At 59.1% G+C, this 25,812-nt stretch overlaps 1 protein-coding gene across 5 annotated transcripts in view; it reads left to right on the forward strand.

Moving 5' to 3' along the window:
* Nucleotides 1-9,741: 9,741 nt before the first annotated feature.
* Nucleotides 9,742-25,812, forward strand: part of AGRN (agrin) — a 90,400-nt gene continuing 74,329 nt past the window's right edge. For 4 of the 5 annotated variants that reach the window (XM_048326524.1, XM_048326525.1, XM_048326526.1 and 1 more), the window contains exons 1-2: nt 9,745-10,295; nt 16,231-16,492. In XM_048326524.1, coding sequence (XP_048182481.1) covers nt 10,101-10,295; nt 16,231-16,492 — 457 coding nt within the window. In that variant the 5' untranslated portion in view covers nt 9,745-10,100. Of the gene's footprint in view, nt 10,296-16,230; nt 16,493-25,812 lie in introns of all 5 variants that reach the window. The other variant, XM_048326528.1, reaches the window with a different exon arrangement.

Here is a 25,812-nt window from a genome sequence, read left to right on the forward strand (position 1 = left end):
GCACGTCTTGGCACTGGGGCTGTTCCCACTGCTCAAGGTTTATGGGATTTCGCTCCACTCAGCTCTGCCGCCGCCAGGGGCCCCAGCCAGCCCTTCACTTTAGCTCCATTAAATCTCCTGGCTCAGCCCCGTGCTGATCCTTAATTGAACGTTCTCTGCCCGTCTCCCTGCTGCGCATCCAGCCTTGGGCTGCTTCCAGGGCTGCGAGGAAGGGGAAGGATGGAAGTGGCACTGGCTGAGCCGGGGACAGCGCCTTCGAGAGGGACCCACCCTCAGCGGGGCTGGAGGAGGGGAGTGAATCCCTTTCACTGAGCTCCTGAGGAAAACGGGATCAGGTGACAGATCCTGATGGCACTGAACAGGTTTCCCAGAGAATCTGTGGCTGCCCCATCCCTGGAAGTGTTCCAGGTCAGCTTGGGGCAGCCTGGGATAGTGGGAGGTGTCCCTGGAAGGCAGGGGTGGAGTAGATGATCCCTAAGGTCTTTCCCAACCCTACCCATTCCCTGATTCCATGAAAACAAGTGAGGGGATTTCACCTGGAGAGAGCTTTGCCTGCTCCGCTCCGGGGCCTCTTCCCTCAGATCGCTCTGGCACATCGGACTTGATCCCTTCTGATCCCAAATCCAGGCCCAGCACCGGGATTGGGTGCATCCTGAGGCATCTCCTTGGCTTTGGCAGAATTTCGGGAGCAGGGGAGGGGGCAGAGATGCTGCTCCCAGCTGCCTCCAGCTCCTGCTCTGTCCTGGAGTGACCTGGACCACCCAAACTGGGAGAAAACCAGTTCAGGAAGGATCAGCTCCGCTTTAAGCTGGTTTTTGGCTGGGGTGGAGCAGGATATCAGAGAGTTTCTGTGCCGGGCCCAGCAGCAGCAGCCAGCCTGGTTTGGCCATGCTTGCTATAAAAAGCAGAGGTATAATTTAATCTTTGCTCCCTGCCAGCCTTTCCCAGGCCGAGCTCAGCCCTGCTGCTGCTTCCCTGGGAGCAGCATCCCTGCAGCGGCCGCCTGCCCCTTCCCTGGCGATTCCCAGGCCGCTCCTGCTTTCCAGCAGTGGGTTGGATTGACTGGATTACAAAGCCAGAGGAGAGAGGGAGCTGCTTGCAGCAAATCCGGCCTGACTGGACTGGGAGCAAGCCCTGGGCAAGGCTTTGGTGCCAGGCTGAGCTTTGATTCGAGCTCAGCAAGGCCGGATTTGTTTCCCTTTCCTCCTCCCATCAAAGCCTCTGGATTCAAACCTCTGCCTCTGGTCCATGCTGGAATATTTTCCTCTGTTTTTTTCCCCTTCTCGGCCATCCAGTGAGTGGGATGGGACCACTCCCAGATCCGGCAGCTCTGCAGGACAGGATCCTATTCCCAGTCATGGGATGGGTTGGGGTAGAAGGGGCTTTTGAGATCATCCCATTCCCACGGGCAGGGACACCTCCCACTGTCCCAGGGCGCTCCGACCTGGCCTTGGACACTGCCAGGGATGGGGCAGCCACGATTTCTCAAGGAAATCCATCCCAGTGCCTCCCCACCCTCACCTAGAGCTCTTTTAGCCCTCGAAAACGGGGGGGGGAAGCGATCCAGAATCCCTCCTTGGAGTGGGAGCAGAGCTCCAGTGGCTGCCATCAGCTCACCCGGAGCCTCCCTCCTGCCCCAATCCCCTCCTGTGCCCCCCTGGCAGCAGCGGCAGAGCCCGCGGAGCTCCCCGGGCTGTGAATGGTGCCACTGTCCCTGCCCGGGCACGGGGACACGGGCGGGGCCGAGGAGCTGCCCCGCTCCCAGCGCCGGGAATGGCCCGGCTCGGCTCCGCAGCCGGGATTATGTGTCTGGACAAGCCCTCGGCAGCTGTTTTCCAGCTCTCGCCTAACAAAGAGCACTTTCATGGACAAGAACAGGACCGGGCTTTGCAGCCGAGCCGGGAGCAGAGGGGCTCCGGAACCCCCCGCGCTGCCCCTCGGGGGGGTGTGGGCACTCGGGGTGGCACCCACGGGCAGAGACAGGCTCTGTCCCCCTGGCATCCCCCTCGCTGCCGGCCCCAAAACATTCCCGAGCTTTCCTGGACGCTGCACCAGCCCCGCTCTTGCTGCTAAAACCGAGCCCAGCCTGCCCGGGGCTGGGAAATTCGGGTGCTGCCGGGTGGGCTCAGCTTTTCCCCCTCACAGCCTTCACCCTCCCCTCTCCCCGCCGCCTGTTCGCCCCTTTCCCAGCTGGAACACCCCAGCGGAGGGGGAGAAGGGCCAGTCTGGAGGGGCTGAGTCAGAGCAGCCCTAATGGATGAGGCTGCAGCTCCCTGGGAGCACTTTGGATAATTGAAAGGCTCTGCCAGGATGCGCTGCCCTGACAGCTCCTGAGCAGCTGACGCGGAATCCGGAGGCTCCGGCACTGCTGGGCTCGGCTCTTGGCTCCTCTCCCGCTCCCTGCAGCAAACTCGGTGGCCTTGGTGGGACCGGGGTGCTTTTCCAGGTGGTTTTTAGCTCAGCTGGGAGTTTAGGGCAGGTTTGGGGACTGGCAGGGGTGAGAGGGCTTCCCTCGGGTGCGGCAGCGGAAGGAAAATTCTCTCCCGTGCCCCAGACTGGATTAGCAAAGGAGTTTTGGAGGGGAAGGAATCAGAGAATCATGGAATGGGTTGGGCTGGAAGGGACCTTTAGGGGTCATCCAGTCCCACCCCCCTGCACTGAGGTTTCCCCCGGATTTTTCCCGTCCTCTCCCGCCGCTTTTTGTAAAATTCGGATTCAGCACTTTACAGCGGATCCAAGAGGCAGATCCAGGGAAAGGAGGGTTCTGGGAAGCCCACTGGGCACCAGCCAGGGAGGATATCCTCATCCCTCCATCCCTCCACCCATCCCTCCCTCCATCCATCCATCCATCCATCCATCCATCCCTGTGTCCATCCATCCCTCCATCCATCCATCCATCCATCCATCCATCCATCCATCCCTGTGTCCATCCATCCCTCCATCCATCCATCCATCCATCCATCCATCCATCCATCCATCCCTCCATCCATCCATCCCTGTGTCCATCCATCCATCCATCCATCCATCCATCCATCCATCCATCCATCCATCCCTCCATCCCTCCATCCATCCCTCCATCCCTGTGTCCATCCATCCATCCATCCCTGTGTCCGTCCATCCATCCCTCCATCCATCCATCCATCCCTGTGTCCATCCATCCATCCATCCATCCATCATCCATCCCTCCATCCATCCATCCATCCATCCATCCATCCATCCCTGTGTCCATCCATCCATCCATCCCTCCCTCCATCCCTCCATCCCTCCATCCATCCCTCCATCCCTGTGTCCATCCATCCATCCATCCATCCATCCATCCCTCCATCCATCCATCCATCCATCCATCCATCCATCCATCCATCCCTCCATCCTTCCCTCCCTCCATCCCTCCCTCCATCCCTCCCTCCATCCATCCACCCCTGTGTCCGTCCATCCATCCCTCCATCCATCCATCCATCCATCCATCCATCCCTCCATCCATCCATCCATCCATCCTTCCCTCCCTCCATCCCTCCCTCCATCCCTCCACCCTCTCTAACCTCCCTCTGGCCATTCCTTGCCTTTTCCCGACACTGCTGCATCCCTGCAGAGGGGATTCCTCCCCAAATCCCGCTCATTCCCAGGCCAGCAGGTGCAGAGCACCCTCAGCTCCCATTTTCCTGCTCCCTGCACGGCCTGAGCTGAGCCAGGAGTGAGGCTGGCAATGATTCCCGTGCTTTTGCTGCCCTCCCAGTGGAATTTCAGCCTCTCTGGGACAGCACCCTCGGCGCTGTCCCCATTTTAACCAGGAAAAAGCAGGAGGAAACCGGCCAGTGCCTGGCCCAGGGGCAGAATCCTGGGAAGAGCAGGCAGGAAGAGGTTAAACCCCACTCCCCACTCCGTGTGTGTGTGGAATGACGAATGCAGAGCCGAGCTTTGGGCAGGCTGAGATCCCCGGCAATGAAATATTCCCTGGTCATTCCCGGTGTGTGACTCACAAACTGATTTCAGAGAGAGAAGAAATCTTTTCAAAGCTCAGTTTCGATTCTTTTTTCTCTTTTATTCCCCTCCCTTCTCTCTGTTATTTTTTTTTTTTATGCCCACGCAGCAGCTGCAGGAAGGGTTTTGGATAAAATTCCGCACAAAAGCCTCGATCTCCTGGAGAGCCTGGCCCAATAAATCCTGCTTGGAGTGCGGAATGGGGTTAGGGGAGTGTGAAACCACGGTTTGGGAGGGTTCAGTCCCTCCGTGCCCACCCCTGGGCATTCCAGCCCTGCCGGGAGAGGCTCCAGCAGCTTCCCAGGGGTTGCCAAGCGCCCTCGGAGGGACTGGGAAAACCTTGGCTCCTTCACTCCTCCAAAAAAAAAAAAAAAAAAGAGGGAGAAAGGGAAAATCTGGATCCCTGCATGCTCTGAATCTTAATCTTGTCTCTTTCAGGTCGATTCCTGCTTCCCAGCACGCTCCGTGTCTTCCATCGGGGAGCTCCGGGAAGCTTTGGGGGTCTTTATGGGATCAGCCAGGGCCAGGGATGGCTGTGCCCGCTTACCCCACAGCCCTGGGCACCCAGGAACCTCCTGGGATGCCCCCTGCCAGCGCAGGGAATGCCACTGGTGGGAACTGGGACTGCCCTGGGTGGGGCATTTCCCAGATTCCCGTGGTTTTAAAGAGCTGGTGGCAGAAGGAAATCAATGGGATTTGCCCGGAGGAGCTGTGGCTTCATCCCTGGAAGTGTCCAGGGCCAGGCTGGAGCAGCCTGGCACAGTGGGAGGTGTCCCTGGAAGGCAGCGGGTGGGATGGGGTGAGTTTTAAGGTCCCTTCCCACCCAAACCATTCCAGGATTCCCCATTTCCCCGGGACAAGATTCCATGGAGGAGCAGGGCCGGGTTCTCGGCTCCTTGGGATGAATTTGAGCCAAATGTGACATTCCAGCCATCTCGGAGATGGTGACATCCTCCAAGTGTCCTTGGCATGGCGTGGCCAGCCGGGAAATCCAAACCCAAACAGCTGGGAACACACTGGGACAGGCCAGGGAATTCTGGGGTGGGATGGGAGCAGGGCTGGGAACGTCCAGTTCCAGCTGGAGAAAATTCCCAGTGCCCCTTACACCGAACGTGGGGTCCCAAATCCTCTGGAATTTAAAGCAGGAAAGGTTTTAGGTGTTCTACTGCAGATATTCTTCCTCTCTGCATCCATGGCCCCCACATCAAATCCAGGGAATTCTGGGGTGGGATGAGAGCAGCGACTGAAGATGCCCAATTCCAGCTGGAGAAAATTCCCAGCGCCCCTTACACCGAACGCTGGGTCCAAAACCCTCTGGAATTTAAACCAGCAAAGGCTTCGTGTGTTCAATTCCAAATATTTTCAGCCCCACCCCTCTGCATCCATGACTCCCACCCCAAATCCTGCTCCATAGCCCTGCCCCAGGGCTCTCCCTCACCCCCTGAGCCTGGAAGAGCTGAATTTCCCCCTTGCTGGGAAGGCAGAAGTGCTGCGGCTGCACTTTCCCTGCCCAGCTAATCCCATTTGTCTTCCTTGCTGCTCCCGAAAACCTTTTAAGGATTCCCAGCACTGCATCTGAGAAATCCATTTGCCGGCTCGAGGCAGCCAGGAGGGGAATTTTGATTTCCCAGTTATTAGTGGATGACAAGGTGAGGGAACCGGGGGAAGATTGATCGCCCAGAGAAGCATTTTCACTCTCCCCAATTAATCCTGGCCTGATTGTAATCAATCCAGGGAGGAATTAGGTGGGAACGCTTCCCTCTGCTGCTGCCTGTCGGGGTGGAGGCGGGGGGGAACGGATGGAGAGACGTCTTTCTCCTGGAAGTGGCACAGGGAAATCCACTCAGCTGGGATTTCTGGGTGGGAAAAATGGCTATCAGGGGCCAGGAAAGGTTTTTCCTCTCTTCTCCCTGCACCCAGAGCAGATTGAGGCCATCAATCCACATTAGGGAGGCTCCGTGGCCACGGAGAATTCCAGCAGGAGGAATTCCACCGGCCCCCAGGCGTTGTTGAGGATGGGATTTGATCCCGGGGCATCCTTTGCCCTCAAGTCCACGCTGGATTTTCCTTCTGCTTCTTTGCCTTCTCCCCTTTCCGTTGTGGTTCACGGAGCCCTGGTGCTTTTGTCCCCAAGCTGGGGTTAAGTTCTGAACCCTGCCGGAGGTTCAGCCCTAAACTCAGCCCTAAAACACCTGCAGGGGCGTGGAGAGCTCTGATCCTCAGGATTTGGGCCCAAAAGTCCCCCAAATCCCTGGGGGACCCCAGCCCTTGATCCCAGCCCAGGCTGGATTGCTCCCACCCTGTCATTACAGCCCAGAACCCGCCGTGGTTTGGGGTTTTCTCCCGGAGTCCCGGCAATTTGGGCACATTCAGCACAATTCCCTGCTTTTCCTGCCTGTGCAGCAAAGCCTGGATCCCAGTGGCTCCCATCTGGCATTCCAGGAGATCAGCCGGGAATTTTTAACCCCGTTTTTACCCCGCTTTTCACCCAATCCAAGGCTGCCAGCCCCATTTGGGGAGGAAAACGCTGAATTCTCAAATCTGCCTCTCCAGGATGTGACAGACCCCTGGGTGTTCCTTGATTTTTTTGTGGAAAAGGCCCAATTTTCCTGTCCCCCAGCGCAGCAGAGGGACAGAGTGACCCCTTTGGATGCTGCAGGGGCCGAGGTGAAGCTGCTGTGGGGTGAAACCCCCGCGAGCGGGGCCTGGCCCAGCCCTCAGCCCCGCTCCAATTAACAGATTTACTAATTTAGGAATCATTACCCGGGCAGACACGGAGCATCCCAGGAGCAGCCGCTCCGGAGGGACATCCAGAGGGTTCCTAACAGGGCACAAAAGGAGCTTGGCAGCAGCAGGAAGAACCAGGAGGGATTAAACTTGAAAGAAGGGGAAAGGGGGGGGAAAAAAAAATCACATTAAAACACGTCTGGGAGCTTATGGAGATGGAGCAGGAGGGAAGGGAAGCTCATAGGGAAGGAAATCGGGATGGGGACGCTGGAAATTGGGGATGGGGATGCTGCTGTCACCCCTGGGGCCGGGTTTTGCTCTCTGGGACTCCGAACCCTGAGGGGTTCCTGCTCTGACCTGTGGGCAGCTCCAGGCCCTCCCTTCCCTTCTCCCCTTCTCCCCTCTCCATTTAGCCCCCACTCCCTCCAAAAAAACCTTGGAATCCCCACCCCAAAATCAAGCACAACCGTGAGGAAGCAAACCCTGCCTGATTCCTTGCGGATTTTCCCAGGATATTTTGATTTTCCACAGCCAGACCCAGCCGCCTCCAAACACATTCCCGGAAGTTTTCCTGAGCCCCAGGTTCACCAGGAAGAGCCGGGACAAACCCCAGTGTTTTGTGTATTTTTGGGAGCTGCTGTTTATTTGTTCTGGGCTCTGATTTGCCGAGGAATTCGCCTCAGTTTTCCCACAGAAACGTCCCAGGTTGGTTTTTTTTTTGCCTGTTCCTCCTTTTATCAGCGTGAGGTCCAGCGGGAATGTGCTGCTCCCCAAAAGGGTGCTCGGGGTGATTTTATTCTTTTCCTGCCTTTTGGAAAATCCTCCTCCTTATGAACCCCATAACCCTCCACGATCAGAGCGAGCTGCTCACATCTCACCTCCACCAAAAACCACCCCTCGAGGCCCAGTAATTCCACTGCAACCACACCAGATTGGGGCAAAAACATCAAAACAACAACAACAAAAAAAGCTGTGAAATCCATTTCTCTCCTCACAGCCCAGCCCTGAAAGCAGATGGAGGGGTGGGGCTAAAAGGAGACAACTCAAAACCACAAAATTGTCCAAATCCAGCAGAAATAATTCCTGCCCTCTCCTCCCCACGAGGTGCTGGAGCAGGGAGTCCCAGCTGGTTCCTTCCACCTCGAGCTGAGCTTGTTCCTGGGATTTCCACTCCAGCAGAGCTCAAGGAATACAATAAAAATTAATAATTAAAACAGCAGGGGAAAAAAGAAAATCAGCTGCCAGGGCAGTGAAATATTTTTAGCTGATTGCTGGAGTTTATAACAACAAAAGAAATGGAGTAATGGAGCTCCTCTGCCAGGATTTGTGGGGCCTGGGCTTGGCTTTGGGGGATGGAGGCTTCCCGGTGCCCCCCATCCAAAAATCCAGGCTTTTTGGGGAAGTTTTCTGGTGAGAAAATGGGATGATGTGGATTTTCTTCGAGTCACTTTGTGCTGGAGCTTCTTGGGGTTTTACAGGAGCGGGAAATCTGGCAGGTTTGGAAGTTATTCCCTACTGGGTTTCCTGCACACCTGAGCAGGCTCTGGGCCACTTTTTTTTGGGAGGGAAAAGGATCTCCCTGAAAACGTTTTCGATAGGGCCTGAAGCCACCACTGGTAAGGATTTTATCCCTGAGGTGATCAAACCCTGCCTGCTTCAGATCAGGAGCCTTCCCTCGGCGCTGGGCTGGGGAATTCAGATTTCCGGGGGAGAAATGGAAGTTTTGAGTGGAAAGAATCCTGGGAGGAGCTGTGGGGTTACCAGAAGAGCCCCGAATGACTGTGGGAACGCCGCAGAAAATGTCCAGGGTGCCTTCCCTGCAAACCCCACAGGAACTGGGATATCTCCAGGCAGATTTATGGGATCTCTGGCGCTCCTTTTCAGGGAGCCTTTGGAACACTCAGCAAGGTTCATTTGTTTCTAGAAATGAAATAAACGAGAGGAGGAGAGGGAAAGGGAGCGCGACATCCACAGGGGCAAACAGCACGGAGCGCTCGGGATAATTTAGGGGCGGTTGGGGAATTTCGGGAGGGACGGGATGCTGCTGCTGGTGAAGCTTGTTCGTGGCGGGAGGACACGGGGACACGCCATGTGTCACATCCTGTGCTGGCAGGTGCCACCCGGCGTGGTTAAACTTCACCCTGGGATCAGCAGCTCGGCCCGGGTCACACGCGGGGCTTGTTTAGGGCGAGCGAGTGGAACAGCCTCGTAAAGCGCCTCCGGGGCCGGCTGATTTATGGAGGGCACGAACAACATTCCCTCCCCCGGTGCCACTTAACTCTTCATTTATATCTGCCCTAATTGCTCGGGACATCTGGGGAAATCGGCCCGCAGCCCCCGAGGGGAGCCGGGGCACGAGGTCGCGGTGCTGCGGGGGACGGACACCCGCAGTCCCTGCGAGAGTCCCAGGCCAGGCTGGACGCGGCTTGGAGCAAGCTGGGGTGGGGAAAGGTGTCCCCGCCCAGGCAGGGGGTGGCATGAGGTGGTTTTTAAGGTCTTTTCCCACCCAAACCACGATTCCACGCGGGGCACAGCCCCGGGCACCGCGGTGACAGCGATGTGCCCCGGGATGGAGCCGTGGGGTCCCTGCGGAGCAGGAGCAACCCTGCCTCAGTTTCCCCGCAGGGAAAACCCGGGAGTGGAACTGGGGGTGTCCGGGAGGGAAGCGCCGGGGTGCGACCCCTCTTTGAGCATCTGTGGGGTGCGGGATGGAGGGGACGGGGCTGGGGACAGCTGCTGCTCGGGCTGGGGGGTGACAGGGAGGCAAAGGCCGGGGTGCCACCCCTCTTTGAGCATCTCGGGGGTGCGGGATGGAGGGAGGGACAGCCCGGGACAGGGTTGGGGACAGCTGTCGCGCAGGGCTGGGGTGGCGGCGGGGCCGGCTGCGGTCCCTACACCTTTAAAAGTCTCCTCACGTTGCGGCGCTGATTATCCATTAACCGAGGCGAGCTCCTTTCCTGGGGGCGGCGTTCGCACCGAGCGCTGCCAGCAGGGCGGGCGGGCGGCCGCGCTGCCTTCCTCCCTCCCTTCCTCCCTCCCTCCTCTCCCCCTAACCCCCGCTCCCTCCTTATCAGCAATTCAGATTGCATGCAAATCTGCGCGCTTTCTTCCAGGGCCACGGCAGCGAGCGCCGAGCGCTTCTCGGGGAGCCAGATCCCTCCTCCTCCTCCTCCTCCTCCTCCTCCTGGGATTTTCCTCCTTCTCCCCTCCCCTGCTCTCCCCTCCCCTCGCTGCTTCCCTCCCTCCTCTCTTTCTTTCCTCCTTTTCACCTCCTGGAACAAAAGTGGCCCTTTCGGCTGCGCCAGCGCTGCCTGCGAGCGGGGCCGCTTTGTCTGCGCGCAGCGCCGGGGCACCGGCACCGGCACCGCCACCGGGCCGCCACCGCCGCCGGGACCATGGGGACACCGCGGGCGGCCGGGGGCCGGGCGCTGCTGGCGCTGCTGGCGCTGGGAATGGCACTGGGATTGGGATTGGCGAGCTGCCCCGAGCGGGAGCTGGAGCGCAGGGAGGAGGAGGCCAACGTGGTGCTCACGGGCACGGTGGAGGAGATCATGAACGTGGACCCGGTGCACCACACCTACTCCTGCAAGGTAAAGCCGCGGGGGGGAACTTTGGCCCCGTGCGGTTTGGGGTGGAATTGGGGGTTTTTTAGGCTGCGGAGCGGCTCCCGCAGCTGCGGCCGGCGGAGGGGGGGGGGGGAATCTCCGGAGGTTGCTTTTTATGGGCATTTCCCTCTTAGGCGAGATGCGGAGCTGCCTCCCAACTTTCCGTGCCCGGCTGCCGGGAAGGTGCTGGGAGCCTCTCCTGCCTCCAGCCGCTGCTCGCTGTTGACTTTAGCAGCATCTCGAGTTCCTGCAGCCCGAGCTATTGTTTAACCACCAACCTGGCCTCGGGCTATGGGGTTTTGTTATCTCCCCCCGAAGCTACGAGGCGGCGAAGTCCCGAGCAACCTGAAATCCCACCCGCCCGCTTGACAGAAAACGTGCCGGGCGCCTTAACCCTTGCCGGGGCAGGAATCTCGCCTGCAAGGACACGCTCTTCCCTTGCCTTCTCCTCTTCTCCCCATTCCCCTTTTCCTCCAAAAAAAACCCCGCGGTTGGCGCCGAGCAGGGCCGGGGGTGATGCTGTGGTGGCAGAGGGGAAGGCGAACTTTCCCTGGAGCATCCCCCGAGCATCCCCCAGCCCCTGCCCGCCCAGCTGGTGCCCGGTGCCCGCTCCCAGCGCCCCCCGACCCATCTGCACCTCGCGGATGGGATCGCAGCCCCTCCAGGCGAGAGCAGGCACCGTCTGTTTGCAGTGTCTGGCACATCCTGGGTGCTCCGCGGAGAATTAATGAGCTGCTGCCAGCAGCGGGGCACAGATGCCTGTGGCCACCTGAGGCCGGCGCGAGGTTGCCACGCTGGTGGCGAGGCAGAAATGCCCGGCTGAGAAAGAAAATCCCTTTTCTCCCACCGCAGACTCGCAGCGAGGTGTCTGCCTGGCAGAAAATCAGCCTGCAGCAGCAGGGCAGGACTCTGGGCCAGGGAAAGCTGGGATGGGGAAAGCTGGGATGGGAAAAGCTGGGATGGGAAAAGCTGCCTGCTCAGCAGCTCTGCCTTTGCAAGGTGCAATCCAGCCCCATCTGGAGCAGCCGGGATTGGAATGGAGCTGCCCATGGTGGCTTTGTGAGAAGCACAATTCGTATTCCTGAAATTGGGAAGGGAATCTCTTCCCAGCGTTTCCCTGAGCAGTGCCCAGGAGAGGTTCGTGCTGCTTGCTCTGGAGTTTGGGATTTTTGCTCCTGCCCATTCCTGGTCTCCTCAGAGCACAGAAGGGCCGGGATGTGCTCCTGAGACACCATTCCAGCCCTGGAGTCGTGTAAAAGGGAAAGCAGGAAAGCTTTCTCACCATCCCATCCCATCCCATCCCGGCAGTGCTGTGACATTCGGGAATTTCCCCAGGACAGTGGTTCCCTGTCCCTTTCCCTGCCCTTCAGCCCATCCCGTGGCATTTTTAGTGGCGTCTCACGGTGTCTTTGCAGGGAAAAAAGCTTTGGAATGGGATTTGGGGTGTCCCAAGGAGCTGGACGCAGATAAATCTCCCGTCACTGCAGTGACTTGGGGATGTGCAGCTTTGCAGCAGCTCTTGGCTTCTCGCCCTCCTAACATCTCCCAAACTCTTGGAATTGTGTGGATTTGGCTGGATTGGCCACCCCTACCGTTTATTTTGTTGCGGTTTTGGGGTTTTTTTAACCAAACACCTAAATTCCAACAGCAACTCGGGATTAAACCTGACCCCCGGCTCCTGCTGTCCTTGCACTGCCCCTGCAGAGCTGGGATAAATCCAGGACCTTGCTGCTGAGGAAATTCCTGCCCCAATCCCCGCTGTCCTGCCCTGGTCGCTGCTCCCCAGACCCCGCCGTTATCTCCTGTCAGGTTCTTCCTTATCAGCAGAGGAAAGGCGAGGGCCCAGCATGTGCGGGGAGTTCCACACCCAAAATCCCGAGTATTCCCGGAGCTGGGTGGTCCGGGAGGGAGCGGGCACGTGGGGATCTGTGAATTCCTCACTGGGGCATTGTTCTCCCCAGCTCGGCTCCCAACCCTCCCAGCTGAGGGCTTTGATGGACGCCGATAAGCGCGAGGAGAAACGTGAAGTTAAGGTTAGATAAACACCCCGAAATCGCTGCCAGCCGTTCCTGCGCTGCCAGGGGAGCTGGGGAAGGCTGACAGCATTCCCAAAAAGTGGCTGCCGTGCTGTTTTTCCAAGGGATTTGACACTCCTGACTGCAGCTTCTGACTTCTTCCCAAAGCTGCTGCTGCGGCTCGTCTGTGCTGGCATTGTCCCTCCCTGCTCTGACCCCCTGAAGCGCCTTTTTCTGGGCTATCCCGATGTGTAGGAAGGCAGCTGCTATTTATAGGACAAATCCAGGTTCTGTGAGTGCTGTAGGAAGCGTGGAAAAGGATGTGGATCCTGTTCCGGACAATAGAGGCCAGGTTTTGGGGGGTTTTTGTCGGGAGTTGCTGGGTCCTGGGGAACGGGCAGGGAAAAGGCCCAGAGAGGGACAAAAAAAGGGAGAAGGAAGGGCTGGAAGCGGAGTGGATTCTGGCTTTCATCTCCCAAAACTGCCAAAATTCAGTGGCGACCCCGAGTGACAGCTCCTCCAGAGGGGACTTTGCTCCAGCTTCTCACCCGGCTTTACAAAGCCAAGCCTGGCATTTCCCGCAGCGTATTCCCGGCGGGAATGTTCCTGCACAGGTGGTCCCCTTCCCCACCATGGGATACACCCCGTGGCACGTTGGAAAATCCTTTCATTTCTGTTTATTTCATTTGTTTTCCTGCCCTTAAAACCCGCCCGTGCAAGGATCTGCCTGGATAAAGTTGTGGCTGCTCTTCCTCTGCCTCCCCGGCGCTGCAAAACCCCCTCAAAATCCAGCGTTTTCTGCTCTCCCTGGAAAAACAGAGCGCTCCGGGGAAGGGTCCTCCTCCAAACAGGTCCCAGCCCCATTTTTTTCCTCCCTCTCCCTTCCTCTTCCCCGCGATCCTCGCTGCCGCCGGTGAGTCAGCGGTGACAAAGTCTTAATTGTGCGGCGCTGATGAATGGGATGCCCGCAGGTAACTGCGGGGCTTTGGTGCCTGCGCATCCATTCATTAGGGAGCAGGGCGGGGAGGAGGCCGCCGGACTCTTGATGTTCTCGGGGAGTGCTGTGGCCTGGCTCGGAGCGCAGCAGCCACGCCAATTAACGCCAATTAACGCCAATTACCATCTGCTGCTGAGCTGGGGGAGAATTCAGCTTTTTTTTTTTCCCCCCCCTCCCAAAAAGAAAAAACCCAAAACCGAGCTGTGAGAACGCCCCGCGCGCGCCTTTCAGCGCCAGCCTCGGGCTGTGTTTTCTGCCTGCTGGAGGAGGTTTTTCCCTCCTTTTTCCTCCTTTGTCTGGCAGGTTTTTCGCCCTGGTTTGCTGCTCACCTCCTCCGGAGCCTGCCCTGGGGCTGGAGCAGCAGCAGGAGGAGGTGGGGCTGCGGGAAGGTGTCTTGACTTGACTGCGGGGAGAGAACAGCTCCAGCCCGGGGAGGAGGCTGGAGGAGCAGCTGGGGAGGCAGGAGGGGGTTGTGCGCGCAGGATTGAGCCCTTCACAGCTTTTCCAGGCTCACCTGGGCTGCCACGGCCGCTGGTGGCCTCGGGAGGGGCTGTCCCCTGCCACGGATGTCGCTGTGGGTGCTGCGATCCCTGTGGGATCAGGGAAGATCTCCGAGGCTTCTTCAGGGAGTCGCGGGATGGTTTGGGGCAGGAGGGACCCGCAGGGAGCAGAGTCCAACTTTTATCCCCGCACAGTCCCACCCTGGGCATCCCTGAGCGCTCCTGGGGAAGCTCCAGTGCCCCACCACCCTCCGGGGGAAGAAATGTTCCTGCTTTCCACCCCTAAACGTCTCCTGGCACAGCTCCAGCCATTCCTTCAGGTCCTGTCGCTGCTCCCAGGGAGCAGAGATCGGAGCCGCCCCTCCTGAGGAAGCTGGAGCCTTTCAAGACCCTCTCATCCCACCCCCCTCCGCGGCTTTGCAGGAGGTGCAAAACCTGTCCTTGGCCCTTGTCCCTTCTCTGCAGCTTGGATTTGGGCTGTGCGGGGAGGGACACATCCCAGGGAGGAATTATCCCGTGTGTTTTGGAACTGGGGGGCCACCCCCGTTCCTGCTGGAGGATGAACGGGTGTGGGGAACACGTGGCTGCCCCGAACGGGGCCGAGCTCTCCACGCCTGGGAGCAGCCGAGGCATGTGCGGCTGCTGTCACAGCCCTGCTTACACCTGGGCTGCTGGTGCAGCTCAGGTATGCAGGGGAGAAGGGCAGGGTGCAGTTGTCGGGGTCATAATTGGGGTAATTTATTGCCTTTTTGGGATGGCTGCGCTGCCTGGGAGCTCAGACCCCCCCCCCCACCAAGGCCGGGGTTCCGCTCCAAATGTTTCACCAGAGGGAGAAAGTGTGAGGAAAACAGGAGAAATAAAGGCCTAAACTTGGTTCTCAGCCTTGATTTGTGCCTGCAGGGCACAGGCGGTGCTGGATTCGTTCCCTTTTCCTGCTCAGCAGGTGAGGCTGGCACAGAGCAGGAGGCTCTGGCCCCGTCCTGTGGCTCCTGTGGCCACAGGGAATGTGGGAATGACCCTGTTCCCGTCCTCCCAGTGCTGCCAGGGACGCTGTGCAGGAGCTTGGCTCAGGGTGAACTTTGAAGCCTCTTCGATCAAGGCTGAGAGCTGGGCTGAAATTCAGGAGTCAGGGCTGCAAAAAAAAAATTCCGGGATTGATGACGGATCACAGGATTTGCATTCCCCAGAGCCCCCAGCGAGGCTTCAACCCCTGATCCGAACTCTGGAGCCTCAGATCTCGCCTGGAGACGCCGAGGGAGGGGATGGGGAGGAATTTGGCAGAAAAGTCTCTGTGTCTGAACAGCCCCTCGGATCCAGGGAGGGGACACCTGAAGGGCCACCGGGGCAGAGGCAGAAAACCAGGAATGGTTCCTTTTCCAGCGGGATTAGATCTGCTCTGGATCTAAATCCCCTCCTGGCCCGTGTCACCACCGCCACCCCCCAGTGTCCCCCAAGGGTGGGGGATGCCTGGCTGCCCAGCCGTGTGGGAATATCCATTCCCTGCCCCTTTTCCCTCTTGGGAATGACACTCTGGAAGCAGGGACGGGTGTCCTGACTTGGAGAGGGGCTCCAGAGCCCGTTATCTCGGAGCCACCCGTGTTATCTCGGAGCCACCCCCTCCCTGAAGGCCTTGGGTGCTGAGGTGCCCTCGGGGCTGTGGCAGGAGGGACACCTGTGGTGACAGCGATGTCCCAGCACAAAGCCCCGGTGAGCTGCTCCCATTCCAGGGATTCTGTGATTCCCTGCTCGGGGGACCCTGAGCTGTTCCCATTCCAGGGATTCTGTGATTCCCTGCCCGGGGGATTTCTGACCGGCCAGGACAGGATGGGGACAGGATGGGGATGTGTCCCCTGTGTCCTGTGTGCCCTCAGAGCCACGTGGCAGCTGCTGCTTCCTCTGTGTGGGGTGGATTTCTGGGCGCAGGTGGACGAGCCAGTCTGGGGACACTGGGAACACTGGGAGAGGGGACTGGGAAGGGCTCCTGTGGCCAGGATTTATTTCTTAAGCCTGAAGTTTGGATGGATAAAGGGAGAGGGGCTCCCTTGGCTGAATCCTCCATGGTTTGGGACAGGGAGGGGAAAGAGGAGCGCAGAGAGGGGAAATGGGAGCCCAGGAAGGGGAAATGGGAGCCCAGGAAGGGGAAAGAGGAGCCCAGGAAGAGGAAATGGGAGCCCAGGAAGGGGAAAGAGGAGCCCAGGAAGGGGAAGTGGGAGCCCAGGAAGGGGAAAGAGGAGCCCAGGAAGGAGAAGTGGGAGCCCAGGAAGGGGAAATGGGAGCCCAGGAAGGGGAAGTGGGAGCCCAGGAAGGGGAAAGAGGAGCCCAGGAAGAGGAAATGGGAGCCCAGGAAGCAGAAATGGGAGCCCAGGAAGCCCAACAACCCCGTGACCTCTCTCCCCTTCCCCTTCCAGGTGCGGGTCTGGCGCTACCTGAAGGGCAAAGACATCGTGACCCACGAGATCCTGCTGGACGGGGGCAACAAGGTGGTGATTGGGGGCTTCGGGGACCCGCTGATCTGTGACAACCAGGTGGCCACGGGCGACACGCGCATCTTCTTCGTGAACCCCGCGCCGCAGGCGCTGTGGCCGGCGCACCGCAACGAGCTCATGCTCAACTCCAGCCTGATGCGCATCACCCTGCGCAACCTGGAAGAGGTGGAGCACTGCGTGGAAGGTGAGGCTGTTCCCGGGATTTTCCCGGGATTTTTCCGGGATTTTTTCCCCTGCTCTGCGAGGGGTTGGGTGGTTAAGGGGCGTCCTGCTGGTTTGGGTGTGTTCGGGGTGGGGGTGCTGGCACTGATTTTGGGGTTGGTGGGGATTTAGGGTCATCCTGCTGTTCTCTCTGTGTGTGTTTAGGATGGGTTGCTCTGGGCTTTGGGTTCTGGAACAGACTTTGGGGTCAGAGGTTGATGGGCAGGGGATTTAGGGTCATCCTGCAGTTTTATGGAGGGCCCTAATGGGATTTTGGAGCCCCCAAAGCCTTTGCTGAGTGTGTCCTGAGAGCAGAGGAGTGAACAGGGCCAGGAATGCAGGAATTCTGCTTGGACAACAGAAAAACCCCAGGACTGGCTCCCTCCTCCCCTCGGATCCACGGCAGGGAGGCCATAACCCCTTTTTCCAGCTGGGAATGCTGACGGGGGGAATGACCCCGCTCTGGGTCAGCAGCTCAAGAGAGGCTGCCCTGGATGGGATTTTGGGAGAGGGAAGGAGAATTTTTTGTTATTTATGAAAAAAATCTGGGGCTATAAATACAAAACACCCATAAAAATAGGGATCTAAAATTCCGCACTATCCGGGGAAGCGCCAGTCCTGCTCCTGCCTCGCTCCGAGGGAGGAGTGTGAGTGTGAGTGGGGCTTTTGGAGCAAATTTAGGGGAGGTTTCTGCCCTCCCCGCTGGGATTTGGGGTTTTTCGCACACCCTGCTGGGAGCTGGGGTGGTGCTGAAGGACGGAGCAGGAGAGGAAATTCCGTGGAGACCTCGGAGCAGCCTCCCAGGAGCTGGAGGATCTCACAAGGAGAAGGGTTCCTCAGCAGGGCAAAGAGCGAAGGGTTCAGGCTGGAACAGGGAATTTAGGCTGGATATTGGGGGAAAAACCCTTCCCTGCGAGGTGGGGAAGCCCTGGAAGTCGGTATTCCATGGATTCCCCGTGCCTGGGAGTGTCCCAGGCCAGGCTGGACAGGGCTTGGAGCACCCTGGGATAGAGGGAGGTGTCCCTGCCCGTGGAATGGGATGATCCTTAGGGCCTTTTCCAACCCCAACCATTCCACACCGTCCCTTCAGGCCCTCAGGAGCTGAGGAGGGATCGGGATCCATGGATTTGGTGTGGGATTGGGACAGGTGGCTGGGGCTGGCCCCAGCCCTTCCCTCCCATCCAGCATGTTTTGGGAAGGGTTCTGCTGCTGCTCCTGGGCATGTCTGGACTCTTCCCTCCGAGCTTTAATTCCCAATCCACAGGGATACAAAGGATTTCTTCTCATTCCCTGCCCTGTGCCAGCCACTGATTCCTCCCAACAATTCCCGGGATCATTTCCTGCAGACTTTGTCCCTTCAACTCAGCAATTCCCCCTTCCCCAGGATGCTGCTGCCGTGCCAGGGGGGCTGCTGTGGGAATGTGGGAACTGGGAAGGGCTGGAAAAGCACCTGGATACCCCACCCGTGCCGGAGCTGATTTCTCCCAACCGCTGGAATTGCGAGAAATCCCAAAACCGGGGGGACTTCGAGTCGCTCCCACCCCAGGGAGCTCTGGGTGCTGCTCAGGGCAGGTGGGATTTTTATTTTGGCATCCAGCTGACTCGGCAGCCGCTCCACTCTCCTGGGAAAGCCATTCCTTTGGGTCATAATTCCATGGATTTCCCACTCTTCCCGCACCTTGGAAGTCCCGTTCTCGCTGTGTTGAGTCCCCTCCCCTTGAGCCCTCTGCAAAATCCCTTCCAGCCCACCCAGCTCCTGGAAGTCTGGGAAAAGCCAGGCTTGAGGAGCTGCTCCTGCCACCCTGGTGAGCATTCCCGAGCTCCCAGGCTGGGAATTCAGCTCCAGGACTCGCTTTCCCATCGGATCCTCCAAGCAGAGCTGCTCTTTGCTGCACTTTGGAGTTTCCAAACAAACCTTGGAGGGCTTTTCGCAGAAGGAATTGGAGGAATGGAGGCAGCTGAGTGGAAAAACGCGGATGTTTGGGAGTTTATCCTCGTGTCCTGTGGCTCCAGCTTGAAAAATCCGAGACATCTGAGTCTTGTCTGGGAAGGGAGGTCAGCCCCAGGGCAACCCCTGGGAGGGCAGCGCAGGTTGGAGGGGAGGCAGAGGGGTTCCAGGAGGTTTAATCGTGGGTGGAAAGGCCTGAGGGGAATTTTTTGTGGGGGTTCAGGGCGACCGGGAGCAGCTCTGGGCTGGTTGGGGGACACGAGGAGCAGTTTTGGGGCTGGTTGGGGGACACGAGGAGCAGTTTTGGGGCTGGTTGGGGACACGAGGAGCTGTTTTGGGGCTGACTGGGGACATGAGGAGCAGTTTTGGGGCTGACTGGGGACATGAGGAGCAGTTTTGGGGCTGGTTGTGGGACATGAGGAGCAGTTTTGGGGCTGGTTGGGACACGAGGAGCAGTTTTTGGGGCTGGGTTGGGGACACGAGGAGCAGTTTTGGGGCTGGTTTGGGACATGAGGAGCAGTTTTGGGGCTGGTTGGGGACATGAGGGAGCAGTTCTGGGGCTGGTTTGGGACATCAGGAGCAGTTTTGGGGCTGGTTTGGGACATGAGGAGCAGTTCTGGGGCTGGTTTGGGACATCAGGAGCAGTTTTGGGCTGGTTTGGGACACGAGGAGCAGCTCTGGGGCTGGTTTGGACATGAGGAGCAGTTTTTGGGGCTGGTTGGGGACATGAGGAGCAGCTCTGGGGCTGATTTGGGACATGAGGAGCAGCTCTGGGGCTGGTTTGGGGACCATGAGGAGCAGTTTTGGGGCGGGTATGGGACATGAAGAGCAGATTTGAGGCTGGTTTGGGACATGAGGAGCAGTTTGAGGCTGACTGGGGACATCAGGAGCAGTTTTGGGGCTGGTTTGGGACATGAGGAGCAGTTCTGGGCCTGGTTTGGGACATCAGGAGCAGTTTTGGGGCTGGTTTGGGACACGAGGAGCAGCTCTGGGGCTGATTTGGGGACACGAGGAGCAGCTCTGGGGCTGATTTGGGACACGAGGAGCAGCTCTGGGGCTGATTTGGGACATCAGGAGCAGCTCTGGGGCTGGTTTGGGACATGAGGAGCAGTTTTGAGGCTGACAGGGGACATGAGGAGCAGTTTTGGGGCGGGTTTGGGACATGAGGAGCAGTTTTGGGGCTGGTTTGGGACATGAGGAGCAGTTTTGAGGCTGACTGGGGACATCAATAGCAGCTCTGGGACATTCTGAGGACACTGTGGGCGTTTTTGGGGCACTGCTGTGACCACAGTTCAGGAGCCTTTGAAATTCTGCTCCATGAAAAAACTCGGGATGTGCTGCAGGTGCTCCACAGGTGGAAAAAAGTCCCTTTCCTTGGAACTGCAGCCATTCCAGAGCCTTTCCCCGATTCCCATCCCTGTGGGAAGAGCTGCCCCTTCCCCGCTGCCTCTTTTCCCACTTTTCTCCTGCTTTTGCCCCTGCACAGTTCCCATTCCAGGCTCCTTCCCGAGGCTCCCAGGAGTTCAGAGGGCTTCTCTCTTCCCGGGAATTTGGGAGAGGTGGCTGGGGCTGTGCTCGCTTCCCGTGCTCTGCTCGCCCTTTCCACCCCTGCCATTCCATTGAATCCATCCCTGGCATCTCCCTGTGCTCCGGAGCAGGCAGGGAAGGGGTTGATGTGTGGGTTTTTTCCCTCCAAAAAGTGGTTTTTCCTTTCCTTCCTCCTCTCCCCGGCTCTGTTTTCCATCAGAGATAACGAGAGCAGCATCAACACTTCCATCCCAGGAGGGCCATGGAGTTCTCCAGCAGCTGGGAAATGTGGGAAACAGGGAAAAAAAAGGAGTGGAGAGGGGAAAATCCAGCCCTGGGGGTCCCTTCCTGCCGCCTCCTCCGGGGGCTGGAGCAGGTTTCCTCTCAGGGATGCCATGGAAAATGCTCTGGGAAGAGCCTGGAGGATGGAGGAGGAGAGGAAATTCCGTGGAGACCTCGGAGCGGCCTCCCAGGAGCTGGAGGATCCCACCAGGAGAGGGGGTTCCTCAGCAGGGGCAAGGAGCGAAGGGTTCAGGCTGGAACAGGGGGAATTTAGGCTGGATATTGGGGGAAAAACCCTTCCCTGCGAGGTGGGGAAGCCCTGGAAGTCGGTATTCCATGGATTCCCCATGCCTGGGAGTGTCCCAGGCCAGGCTGGACGGGGACTGGCCGCAGTGCTGGTGTCTCAGTGCTGCAGAGGCCACCCAGCCCTGTCCCAGCCCTGTCCCCAACCCCAGGGTCCCTCCCCTCCGTCTCTGGCGTGGCAGAAATGTGGAACATCCCCCGGGCCTGTGGCAGGAGCCGGGAAGCTCCATTTGTTTAGCAAATTCCTGAGGAATTTTAATCCGGAGTGGGAGTGGGAGGCTGCGGCTCTGCCACGGCTCCTGGGCCCTGCTCTGGCACATCCCGCTGCCCTTCCCTGCAGGAGCAGCTGCAGGGCCAGTGTCTCCCTGCCCAGTAGCCCTGGACTGGTCAGTGGGTGCCCAGTAGCCCTGGAATGGCCAGTTTTTATCTGCCCGGGAGCTCTGGACTGGTCAGTCTCTGCCCAGTAGCCCTGGGCTGACCAGTGTCTCCCTGCCCAGCATCCCTGGACTGGTCAGTCTCTGCCCAGTAGCCCTGGGCTGACCAGTTTCTCCCTGCCCAGCATCTGTGGACTGGTCAGTCTCTGCCCAGTAGCCCTGGAATGACCAGTTTTATCTGCTCAGGAGCCCTGGACTGGTCAATGTTTGCCCAGTAGCTCTGGGCTGACCAGTTTTTATCTGCCTGGGAGCCCTGGACTGGTCAGTGTCTGCCCAGTAGCCCTGGAATGACCAGTGTCTCCCTGCCCAGTAGCCCTGGGCTGACCAGTTTCTCCCTGCCCAGCATCCGTGGACTGGTCAGTCTCTGTCCAGGAGCCCTGGAATGACCATTTTTTGTCTGCCCAGGAGCTCTGGACTGACCAGTCCGTGCCCAGTAGCCCTGGAATGACCAGTCTCTCCCTGCCCAGCATCCCTGGACTGGTCAGTCTCTGTCCAGGAGCCCTGGACTGGTCAGTGTTTGCCCAGTAGCCCTGGGCTGACCAATCTCTCTCTGCCCAGCATCCCTGGACTTGTCAGTGTTTGCCCAGTAGCCCTGGGCTGACCAGTCTCTTCCTGTCCAGGAGCCCTGGACTGGTCAGTGTTTGCCCAGTAGCCCTGGGCTGACCAGTTTCTCCCTGCCCAGCATCCGTGGACTGGTCAGTCTCTGTCCAGGAGCCCTGGACTGGTCAGTGTTTGCCCAGTAGCCCTGGACTGACCAGTCCCTGCCCAGCATCCCTGGATTTGGGAACCCTTAAGAGTGTGAGGGAGACTCAGCTGCTTCTCCGGCCTTTCCCCCTTTCCCTTTTCCAGCTCTTCCCCCTTTCCCTTTTCCAGCTCTTCCCCCTTTCCCTTCTCCAGCCTTTCCCCCTTTCCCCTTCTCCGGCCTTTCCCCCCTTTCCCGAGCCCTCTCTCCCTGCCCCTTCCATGTTTGCACAACCTGTCCTGGCACGGCTCCTGCCCTGCCAGCCTGGAATTCCAGCTATGCATCCCTGGAGCGCCCCAGGATCCGGGGCAGCCTCCCTTGGGAAAGGAGCCAGGAGCTCCCAGGCGCTTCCCGGCCTCTTCCAGGGAATTTGGGCAGTGCCAGAGCTCGCCGAGGGCTGCGAGGGGAAATTTGGGGGGGGGTGCCACTGCTGCTTTTTCCAGGGAATTCGGGCAATTTCCAGGGGTGTGAAGGGAAAATTGGGGAGGCAGCACCGGTGCTTTTTCTGGGGAATTTTGGTAATTTCCAGGGGTGTGAAGGGAAAATTAGGGGAGGCACCGGTGGTGCCTTTTCCAGGGAATTTGGGCAATTTTGAGGGAAGTGAGGGGGATATTGTGGACCCCCACTGGAGCCTCTTCCAGGGAATTCAGGGCGATTCCCAGCGATGTGAGGGCAATACTGGGGAAGCACCTGCCTTGCCCAGAGCAGCATTTTTTGGGGGATTTTCCCCAGAATCCTGGATTTTTGGGCTCTGCTGCTGTGCTGGGAGTGGAAAACAGCTGCCCTGTGGTTTTTCCACGGAGCTCTCGCAGCCGTGCCCTCCACGGGCATGGAATTCTTTCCCACTCCGTCTCCCGGATGCGTCCCGTGGCGAGGTTTGTTTGGGGTTTTTTATCTCCCGTGGCCCAGCTTTGTTTTGGAGCCGCTCGCTCGGTGCAACATCAAAGGCTGGATTTTCCCACCCACTTCACTCGGGAAGAGCACGGGAAGCTGGGCTGGGTTTGGATGTGGGGAATCGCTTTGGACACCACAGGGATTCTTCCATTTGGAAGCCATGGGGGGGAAAAACCGCCGGGAGCTTTTTGGGGAGGGGATGCCCGGCGGCAGCAGCAGCATCCCTGCCACATTCCCTTTGAACTCCAACTGCATCCCAAGGCTCCTCCCGCCTCCAGCTGATCCCACCCCGAGCTCCTGCGGCTCGTGAGAAGCCCGGAGCTCAGCGCTGCTGGCCGGGCCCCAGTTCCCAGGCTGAGGCAAGGGACAGCAATCCCAGCTGGAATTGTTTTTCCAGACTGCTCCTTTCCCCTCCCCGGCAGCTCCCGCTCAGGCTGCAGCCCTGCTCACACCCTGCACTTGCACTTTCTTTGCCCCAGGGAGCCTTTTCCAGCCTCTGGAAGCGCCCTGGCTCCCTGGAGGCTGCCAGGGATGCCTCGGGAATGTCCCATCCCACAGCTCTGCCTGTGGATTTGGGGTTGGGGATGCTGTGGGGCTCCCTCTGGATTCCCTCCATCCCAAATTCTCCTTTTCCATGGGGTTTTTGCCCTTCAGGCTGGGCTTTTCCCAGCCTGGAAAAGGAGGAGTGCCGGAAGCCAAAGGGGTTTGAAGAGGGTGCTGGGACATTCCTGCAGCTGCAGCCTGTGGATTATTCCTGCTCCTCCTCCTCTCCGGGAGCATCCCACTGGGAGCCTCCCGCTGGCCAGGGGCACTGGGAGCACTGGGCCCTGGCGTTTCCACGGCCTCTGGGCAGCAGCCGCAGTGAGTGACCAGCGCTGCTCCAGCCCCGGGGGAGGATGTTGGACGTTCCAGCCCCTCCGCCCGGCCCAGGCGTGGGAACCCTTTGGAGAAGCGCTGGAATCCATCCCGAGAAGCAGCAGAGGGGGCTGGAGCTGCTGCCTTGGGGATCTTGGGGACCCTCTGGCTGCCACGTCTGTCGTGATAAGAGAAGATCCAGCTCTGAATCCCGTTCCTCAAGCAGAATCCCGTTTTTCACACACAGTCCGTGCCTTCTGCTCCGTTTTCCAGTGGGAATTTTCCCTGGGACCTCTGAACCCTGGCCCCGTGCCCTGGGATCTGCAGGACGGACGCTTCCCGGCTGTCCAACAGTCCAGAGGGCTCCCAGGGGGGTGGCCAGGGTAGGACAGGGGTGGCACTGAGGGGTGGGGACTGACCCCTCTGGCTGCTCCAGGGGCAGGGAGGGGAGGTCTGGGAGATTCCTGCTGGAAGCAGGAATTTAGGGATGAGGAAGGGTGCTGCAGTGGCTGTGGAAGGGAATTGGGATTGGGATTGGAATTGGGATTGGGATTCTCTTGCTGCTTGATGCTCATAGAGGGCCATGGTCAGGACAGGAGGGAGGGAATTTTTCCTCCTGTGGCATTCCCTGGATCCCAGTGTGGGATTCCAGGGCTCTGCTCCCTGCTCTGCCAGGTGCCGCTCCCGGGCTGGCCCAGGGCTCCCGGGATTGTCACAAACCCACTTCCCTGTGGAAGTGGCATCGCTGCTCGTGCCCCGTGCCCGTTCCTGCCGCCCCTGTGCCACGGAGGAGGAAAAGCGACTTTAAACCCCCCAAGGAGCAAAGGAAATTTCAGGAGAGGCCACACGGGTTCCTGGAGGGAAACTGGGACACTGGAAAGGCTCTGGAGCTGGGCAGGAGGGGTTTTGGGAAGTTGGGATGTGCTTCTTGGGGCAGTGTCCGTGCTGGGAATGTGGGCTCACAGAATTCCCACTGGGAGCTGATCCCGTTCAGTTCTGTGCCAGCAGCAGGAGGAATTTGGGGTCTCCGTGCTGGAATGGTGGAGGCAGGGATGAATCCTGGATCTGGCCTGGGGAGGGAAGGGTTTGTGGGGATCCCAGAGCCTGCCCGTGGCTCTGTCCCTGCGGGATAACGTCACACCTGACCCCGGACTGGCGCCCTTCTGCCTCCGGCCTGTGGGATCCGCGTGGGAATGTGGGAATGTGCCCGGCCCCGTGCGTGTGCCAGGAGGGAGCTGGGAGCAGCTGGCACTCATTTGGAGCCTGCTCCAGATGAAAGCCTTTCCCTTCCCAGGAAATCTCCCGTGTCCCGCATCTCCATGTGTCACATTCCCTGCGCCCTGGGGGAGCTCAGGGTCACCCTGGGTGCCGATCCCTGGAATCCAGGCCGTGGGTGGTGGGGTCAAGGGGGTGGGAAAAGTCACATCTCGCCTCTGGAATGGGCGGAGAATGGATAACTGGCTCCACTGGGTCCTTCCAGCTGCACCGCAACGAGGCGTTCCGAGTGAAAGTGGGGGAATTTCGGTGGGATATCGGGAAGAAATCCTTCCCTGGGAGGGTGGGGAGGCCCTGGCACAGGTTATTCCATGGATTCCCCATCCCTGGAAGTGTCCAAGGCCAGGCTGGAGCAATGTGGGACAGAGGGAGGTGTCCCTGCCCACGGCAGGGGTGGCGCTGGCTGGGATTTAAACCCCATCCAAGCCATTCCATGATCCCATAACTCATCCAGGGGGTCGGTGGCTGCTCCGATCCCAGCTCCAGCCCCGCACCTGCAGCTCCAGGCAGCTGAAATCCCGGGAACGCTCCAGGGGTGTCCAAATACAGCAATCATTGTTCCCGGGCCCAGAGCCGCCCACGTGGGAACCAACACCCCAAAATCCATCAGAATTTGTTCAGGAGAAGCCTGGATGAACAGAGGGAGTGTGCAGTGGGGTCCCTCCCGTGGGGAAGGGGCTGGGAGAGGGATGGGGCTGCAGAGGGGATGTTTGGGGATATGGGAGGAGCAGTGCGGCCTGGCCGGGGTGGTGGGGACCAGCTCCAGCTTCCGGGGGCTTTTTCCTGGAAAACGAAGGGGAAAGCAGCAGAATTCCAGGGGGAGAAAGCAGCAGAATTCCAGGGGGGGAAAGCAGCAGAATTCCAGAGGGGAAAGCAGCGGGATTCCAGAGGGGGGAACCAGCAGGATTCCAGGGGGGAAAGCAGCAGGATTCCAGGGGGGGAAAGCAGCAGAATTCCAGGGGGGGAAAGCAGTGGGATTCCAGGGGGGAAAGCAGCGGGATTCCAGAGGGGAAAGCAGCAGGATTCCAGAGGGGAAAGCAGCG

The sequence above is a fragment of the Corvus hawaiiensis genome, chromosome 22 (assembly GCF_020740725.1).
Source record: "Corvus hawaiiensis isolate bCorHaw1 chromosome 22, bCorHaw1.pri.cur, whole genome shotgun sequence".
NCBI classification, from domain to species: domain Eukaryota; kingdom Metazoa; phylum Chordata; class Aves; order Passeriformes; family Corvidae; genus Corvus; species Corvus hawaiiensis.